We start from the raw sequence: 8241 nt of genomic DNA on the forward strand, positions 1-8241 counted from the left end.
CCCTACTCCCACCTGACAATGGCAGGGCCTGTTGATAGATTGCTCAGACACTGTGTATTGTATTTTAGGATGGCGTAGAGAAGTGTAAACTCCTTTGCGTTGAATTCATAGAGGATCTGCGGGGACCTCAAGGCACTGCAAGGGAGACATGACTGGGGAAGAAAGGTAAGTGCTGACAACTTAGGCTGTTAACTGTTTCCTGACACTTTTGTATTAGTAAGTTGGATATGCTTACAGGTTTACTTCAAATATATAAATCTTTTTTAGATATTTTACTCTTATGATGCCTCATGGCATTACAGCAGTTTAAAAGTTTGTGGGATAGGAATGTGATGATGTGAGCAATCTTATGACATTGACATGATAATTCACCACTCCAGAAACCACAGTAGCTGCAACATCATTTTTACAAAGTGCGAGGAGGTAGAAGGATAAGATTGCACATATCAGTGTGGATCCACCCAGAGCCACTGGTGACACCAGAAGAACTAACTGAGCTTCCTATTTTAACAGTGTCAGCAAGCTGTCCCAACATTTTACTGACAAGGTGGAAGCATCCATCTGAAGATGCAAAAGACATCTGCACCAAGCTAAAGCTATCTGAACTTTGCATTAAATAGGATTCAGCTGCAGCAGAGATGCATCCATGGGGAGTAACACATTGCTGACTGGTTCTGTTAATGTATTTACAACAATCCGTAAACATTTTCCATTATGTCTATTACAGGCAGTCACCGGGTTACGAACATGATAAAGACTGTAGGTTTGTACTCAAGAACCCACAGGCTACTTGTTTCTTTTACACTGTTGGAGCCATTTGTTCCATCTGTTTGGCTATTTATTGATTCTCCTAGTGATTAAACACTAGCAAGTCCAGAAGCATGATTGAGTTATTAGGCATTGTCTGTGTATCTATGCCTTGAAGTGGACCTTGCAGTACAATGCAATGTCCGACTGTACTGTCTGACCCCTCTTTATAAATCTCTAGTAAGACAGTAAGTCCAAAAAAAATCTTTAAATAGTTACCTTCCCTTGCCCGTCCAGAAAAATTGCTGGACAATGAAGTGCAGGCCAAATCTCATGAATGGCCACCCCAATGCAGGAGAGCCTTCTCGTGGGATTTGGGCTGCTCTGTATTCCCCCGAATCTAGTCGTGACTTCAGCCCCTCCTAGAAGACGCTGGTAGAAGGCAGAGGGTAAGGTAAGTATACATCTAACGTTTTTCTTCACAGGTACATTTTGGACCTACTATCTGCTAGTGATTTATACAGGCAGAGGGGGCCCAGACAGCATAAGTGGACCTTTCATTTTACTGCAAGGTCATCTTAAGTCCCCGTTCACACCTAGGCATTTGGTTGCTCAAAGCTAAGCAGGACAAGACACTTAAGAGAAGGAATCCCATTTGCTTTTCTTGAGCGTGACAAAACGCTCAAGACAAGAAATCCCATTCATTTCTGTGGCTCCTGTTTACACCTCAGCATGTTCTCACAAGCAGAAAAAGGCCTGTCTCAGGAAAAAGTACATAAACTACTTTCTGGCAGATTACAAAGTTTTTTGGTCCCATAGACTTCAATGGAAAACACCTGGAAACATGTGCATTTCAAGTGTTTTTGTGCATTGTGTCGCACAAAGTTTCCCATTAAAGTCTATGGGACCAAAAAGAGCTGTAATCTGCCAAAAAGTAGGCGTGAATGGGGAATTAAAGCTGAACTTTAGACAAACAGCTATATTTCTGTTCATCCAGTCCTGAGATTTACATATCCTTCCACACAGCACAGCCCTTCCTGACAGGGCAGGAGACCTGATTTTTCTCTGCTGCAATTCAGTAACACTTACAGGTCTCCACATGATTCCTTAAATTTAGCTCTGTTGGTCTGCAAACAGCCTAAGCCAAATTGATAATGCTGTGCTAATTTGATCTCCCCCAAGGCCCAGTGTTATTGTTTGCTTCTGCCTGCTGCTGGGGTGTGATCCTGGCAATAGAGATAGGACATACAATCATGCTGGATTATAAATATTTACATCCCTTTGGCCAACCACTATTTGCTTGTGGCACGTGCTGGGGTGGGGAATAAATATTTGGGGCTGGCCATGTGAGTATGTCTCTCCCCAGCAGGTATAGCTAGGCCAGTTGCTGCTGTATTTGGAAATGGAGGACTGGATTTGGACCTGCAGTTGTCCTGTCTGGTAGAGGAAGAAGCTAACCAAAATGGAGTACCAGGGCGAGAGACTCTGCAAGAAGGTAAAGCTGGGTACGAGCTGGATCTTTGCATGAGCCTGGTAACTGTCTTGGAAGGAGGAATGGAAAAGTCTGCTAATCATTTGAGGTTCTGCTATATACAGTGATGCTGGTTCTGGCTTAAAGGCTCCTTGTAGTGTATAGCTGGAATGGGCATGGGGTCTGGAGTCTGTACATGTCATGGGTTTCCTCTCTCTTTGTGAGCTGCTATGAAGAATAAACCAGCCATGGACTTACTCTTGAAGTGAAATATTGGCCCACTCTGCCTATGGGGTTCCCTTTACAAGCTACAACTGTAAAACTGCTACAACTAAGATTTTCTTGTTTCTTCCATTAATATTTTAAATGCAGGACAAATTATTTAATTATTATTCTTCTTCAAGGTCCCAAGTGAGGGCTGCCAAATTCCTATTTTAGAACACAGAATAGGTTTTATCTAGTACAGTGCGATGTGGTAATATGTTTTTTGTACTTCAAAATGACATTTGACTATGTGTGCGCATGTGTAGTCACCAATGCAAATATAGGTTTATTGCTGTAAAGCAGATTTAAAGCTGAATACTGGAGAAATATAAAAACTACTCTAGCAGTGAGGCTCCCCCTGTACTGCAAGGGATTAAGCCTAGGGAATCATTACAAAGCATTTTATTTACCATATCCCTAAGGCTGGGTTCACACCTGCGCGTTTTACAGCACTGATCGAAGCGCTGAAAAACGCCCTATGCGTGAAATTCTACCGGAGCTTCTTTCGGGCGTATCTCAGTGCGTCTCCATTTGCCCTCGTTATTGGGATTTCATGGACGCAAAAGGCTTGGCAAATGCACATATTCCGTACGCCCAGGTGTGAACCCAGCCTTACGATTACAGGTTTCCTCCTCTCTGTGCAACTGCTTCTCTTCTGTGCGCCACCCATCGGTCGCACACTGATGTCATCATGTCTAATGCAATACCAGCAGTCCAGCAATGTCAGCAAGTCAGGGTGCTGAGAACCCATACACGACATAAGCACCAGAGGGAAAAAGAAAGTGGGGGGCTGCCAGGGAAGCAAGGAATAAGGTATGTAAAAATACTTTCTAACCCCGTGCCATCAACAAGAGCTGGCCTTTAAGTGGGCCATGATGCAGCAAGCTGGTAGGAGGGGCTCCCATTCTTTCATTCACTGTGATTGGCAGTACAGTGATGACATAATTAGGAGCCTGTCCTATTGGCTCCTGATTGTTGATAGCTGTCACAACTTGGTCACATTTCTGGGGCTACAAATTTAGTGTGTCCTTGAACAAAGCAATGACTTATATATTGAGCAGTTGGACTTCAAGGTCAACCTGCCATGCTGCTGCCTATATGCGTTACGCTATCATAAAGAGGTGATTGGTACCCTACAGCAAACAAGCATTTAACCCTTGCAGTGCGGGGGAGCACCAACACAAAGGTATTTTTTAGATTTCCCCAGAGCTTTCAGCTTTAAAGATCAGCCTGCATGTTTCTTGAACTGCTTACCTGCAATATGTACACTAACAGGGGTATTCACAATAGGGTGAAGAGTTTGGAGAAGGCAGAAGTGAACAATCTAGGACAACATAGCTGAACTGGAAAGTGAGCTGAATTGGAGAATTTTTCCAAATCAGCTATGTTGTCCTAGAATCTTGTTCACTTCTTCTGTCTTCTCCAAACTATTCAAACCTTTTGTGAATAACCCTGTAAGTCATGTACAGAATCCCATGAGCAATCTTTAACCAATAATCAAATAAAATGCGTGCTGTAACCTAAAACTAAAGCTGTACGTAGCTGTATAAATACCCAATAGGAAATAAGCAATACAAATATTTAAATATATAATTTGCTTTATAGCGTTTGTTTTGATTAAATCATTTAGGTAGGTCCTCATATTACGTAGTTTTGGTAAATCTAAAGTTGATTGTACAAAGATTGTATGATCAGATTGTAATGTGTATGGTGACCCTAAGGCAGTGGTGGCGAACCTATGGCACGCGTGCCAGGGAGGGCACGTGGGGCCCTCTCTGCTGGCACGCGAATCCCTGCAAATCAGGTAAGCAGGAGAGGTGGCAATGTTTTATTTATTCATTTTTATTAGTATTTCTGTGTGTGTAATGTGTGTGTTTTAGTAAGTGTGTGATGCGTGTGTTTCATTACGTGTGTATGTGTATGTGTTTGTGTTTTATTAAGTGTATAAATGTTTGAATATGCGTGTTTCCCTATTTTGCCTAAGGCCCCATTCACACTGTGCGTAAAATCCCACTATTTCGCGCATTATCGCGAGGAGTCACCGGCCAATGTTATTCAATGGAGCTGTTCTAATGTACAGCTCCATGTCGCCCGTCGCTTCAGCAGGATCATCCTTTTTCCTGCGAATGTCGCACGATTTTTCTATTTTTTAATGCAGCCCGACGGTGAAGGTCACGCGATCTTTGCTGGAACGTCGCCCTAAACAGTCACGCTATCCCGGCACCGCTTGTAAGGTATGTCGCTTGGTGTGAATTGGGGCCTAAGGCAGTGATGAACGTTTCTTAAACCCGAGCGCTCGAACTGCAATACAGTACTAAACTTATTTTCAGTGCTGGCACTTTGAGGTAAATAAATTGATTTTGCATCGCAGTTTGGCCACTCGGGTTCAAAAAGGTTCGCCATCACTGCCCTAAGGCATCATTGACACACAGGCGACAATCGGTGAGAATCTGTGCATTCTTGCTGCTGGAGAACTGACTTTGTTTAGTTCCACCAAATAAGTGACAGTTGGGAGGTACGATTTTGGTAAATCTATGGTAGATTTTACAGTCATATTGTAACCTATAGGTGATTCTACAATTGCATAGTGTACGGCCAGCTTAAAGCAGTTTGTACATACAGATTGTAATGTGCATGGTGAGTTTAAATCATCCCGATGCACTTGCAAGATCGTGAAATGTATATTTTTCAGACTATTTCTATGATATACTGGCAGGAAGATCACACATATATGTATTGCATCAATAGCACAACACATAATCTGCAGCCATTATTTTGTTCCTGGCACAGGCCACCAGAAAGACTTGTTCACTGTTTGCAGGACACACACACACACACACACACACACACACACACACACCAAGCGGAACACAACATGTGAGACAAGCAGAACTTTCTCAGGGAGCCTTTACCACCAAATTGTACCCGCCCACTCTATAGAGATCTTAACCAATCAGAAGCGGCTCTTGAGCCCATCCCACTCCTTAGAGTGTAGCAACGGCCCCGTCACTGTTATGTATGCCAGAAGATCATTTAACTATTTCCTTCCCCACTCCAAGTTCTGTGACCGGCTCACCTTGATCAATAGAATCAGTGACAACCCTGGTACGGCAGACAATGCGATGAGCTGTGCTATAGCTTTTGATTAACTTTCTCTTGGCTTTCATTTAGAAAACCCAGTCGTTGTGCAGGATGTACTGTTCCTTTAATCGGTTAATAGACAAGTATGTAGAATATGAAGCTAACCACAAATGTTGCCTGTAAAGCTTTGGTTACAAACAACTGCAATGTTTACACAGTGGAAGTAAGTTATAGCTTGTATATATACTGCAAAAGAATGACTGATGCTATTGAATTCTCTGTTTGTAGCAGAAAGCTGCCAGAAGGGATCCATATGGCATCAAAGCAGCCTGAATGAGGAAAACCAGCCAGTTTCTAATGTGAACTGATACAGCCATCCAGATGCACATAGAGAACAGCGACTCTTCTCTAGCCACCAAGCTGGGGGTAAGGCAGCGCAGTGACAGTTGTGTGACATCATATGTCTAATAAAAGCCTCCGCCATAATTCATCTGCCCTTGCATGAACACAGTGATGAAGCTTCCAGACTAGTTATGCCGTCCAAGCACCCAAAACCTGAGTTTTGGAGAAGACAGCGCTTGTAAATTGCATGTAAACCCCATGGCTAAAATCTCAATGTTAACCCTTTCATGACCAGCGGTTTGCAAAGCTTAGACACCCAGACATACTTTAGCAGGATTAGTATGTCAGCTAACCAGACAATAACGACACGACTAATTATTCTGATTGACAGCAGGTCTGAGAGCTAGGAACACACGCTGTTGCACATTGATAGATGTCTTCTGCAAGGTTAATAAACACTCTTACAGCATTTTAAATTATAAAGTCATGTTGTGGTCATGCAACTTTAAAAGCTATTTTTCAATTTTGTTTTCTTTAATCTGCAGCATGCGTTACAGTAATAAATTCTTATTAAAACACTTCCTGATTCTGTCTCTCTGTCATATGGACTTCTGATGAAGAATACAAGTGTCTGATGCAATATGACATTAGACACTGGTATGACATGTACACGTATATATGTCATATAAGTGTCAGGCTATCCATGACATAGGCATGGTAGATCAACATCACACTAGGAAACCTGTCCTGAAAAATGCCAGGCAGCTTTCACTGAAGTGAATGCATTAAGATGGGATGTGGATGCAAAGAGGAAACGGGAGATCAGCAGCACTGAGATGCAAAGAAGGATGCAAAAACAAGAATCTTATAAAAATGGAAGCAATCGCTTATGACACACAGCTCTTTAGCAAATTAATGACGTTCTGTTATGGGTTTACGCCTACTTGTTGCAAATCATAGCACTTATCACAACTCACCAGATACATTTAACTGGCCACCAAGGAACCATCTCACCCGGCCTTGAGTGAAGTCACAGTCCTTAACTGTCTGATGTGGCTTTACCCAAATCAGCCTCTCCCTGGCCAGGACCCCCCAAAATGTCTCAGGATCCTCCAAAGAAAACTGCACCAGGTCCTGGTAGGTATGCACATTGGGTAAGGCGGTTGCCTCTGGCATGTAGGAATGAACATCCCATTGAGGTCCAAGGACATGCTGAGCTGGTTGGACCTTCTGCTTTTGGTAGGAGACACAGGATCTGGCCCCAAGTCTTCTCCAGGTACAGATCCTTGCAGGAGCTTGCAGCTTACTGAACAGCTGGTGGAGGAGCAGTCTGCTTGTGAGGTTTTTTGCCATGCTGAGCGACAAGCAAAGATTTCCAGGGAATCAATGGAACACTTGCACCATAACTTTCCAGAAGTGAGTGAGAAGTTTCAGCAGATTCCTTGGTGGAAGGACTTCTGTGCTGTGATGATAACTGCAACTGCAAAGCCATCTGCTGAAGCAGTGCTGATAGAATTACACTAGCCAAGAGCTCCTCCTTATTTCATATCCAGGAAATGTAATTGAAACTTTTTTTTTTCTGCACCTCTATTACAGTTCATTGTAATTCCTGTGTAAATGACACATGTGCTATAGAGTCTTTCCAGTCGTCACAGTTTTGTCTAGATGCCAGTTACCTCACATTCCCGCCTTTCTAGGGTTCTTGTTGTCTCTATGCAGAAGCTTCACTTTATCAGGACTGCTGTTTCTGCAAAGACTGTCTCTACACTATCAGTGCAGTGCCATGAAGATTTTTTGCTTTGCATAGGGAAATGCAATCTTACTTGTTAATAAAAAAAAAAGCAACCAAGTTATCAATAAGGTCTCATTCACACTGTCTTGAAAAAGCTTGATAATGCAGCACACAGCTCCAGGTTGCAGTGGCTATTTCATATATAAAAATAGCTCACACACGTTTTAGCCACTCAGGGCCTTAATCATAGCTCAATCATGAGCTATGATTAGGATCCTGAGAGGCAGAAATGTGTTACTAGCTATACAATGTGAGCATTTTTTGAATATAATAAAAAGCCCTGGGAAGTGGAGCTGTGTGCCAAGCTTTTTCATGTCCGTGGTTGGAGGTGAATGGGAGCCTTGCTGAGCACCAGTAATCCCTGGAAATTTTACTGTGGGTGGAGGCTGAGCTGGTACACCTAACTTATTCTTACTCATTCACACTGTGTTGGATGTGCAGGTGGGCATTCCGTGCAAATAGAGTGTCTGCTTTCCTGCCAATTCCCGCGACCCTAATAATTTACCTCCGAAAAAACCTTTAAAAAAAGATTTCACCTTTTTCT

The 8241-nt window shown here is 42.8% G+C and overlaps 1 protein-coding gene across 2 annotated transcripts in view; it reads right to left on the bottom strand.

The window, feature by feature from the left end:
* Positions 1 to 7467, bottom strand: part of ACSS1 (acyl-CoA synthetase short-chain family member 1) — a 102734-nt gene extending 95267 nt beyond the window's left edge. For both annotated transcript variants that reach the window (XM_018573251.1, XM_018573259.1), the window contains exon 1: positions 6883 to 7467. In XM_018573251.1, coding sequence (XP_018428753.1) covers positions 6883 to 7258 — 376 coding nt within the window. In that variant the 5' untranslated portion in view covers positions 7259 to 7467. The remainder of the gene's footprint in view (positions 1 to 6882) is intronic.
* Positions 7468 to 8241: the final 774 nt, after the last annotated feature.

Source organism: Nanorana parkeri, unplaced genomic scaffold, assembly GCF_000935625.1.
Source record: "Nanorana parkeri isolate BGI_ZX_2015 unplaced genomic scaffold, ASM93562v1 scaffold46, whole genome shotgun sequence".
In the NCBI taxonomy this organism is placed as follows: Eukaryota; Metazoa; Chordata; class Amphibia; order Anura; family Dicroglossidae; genus Nanorana; species Nanorana parkeri.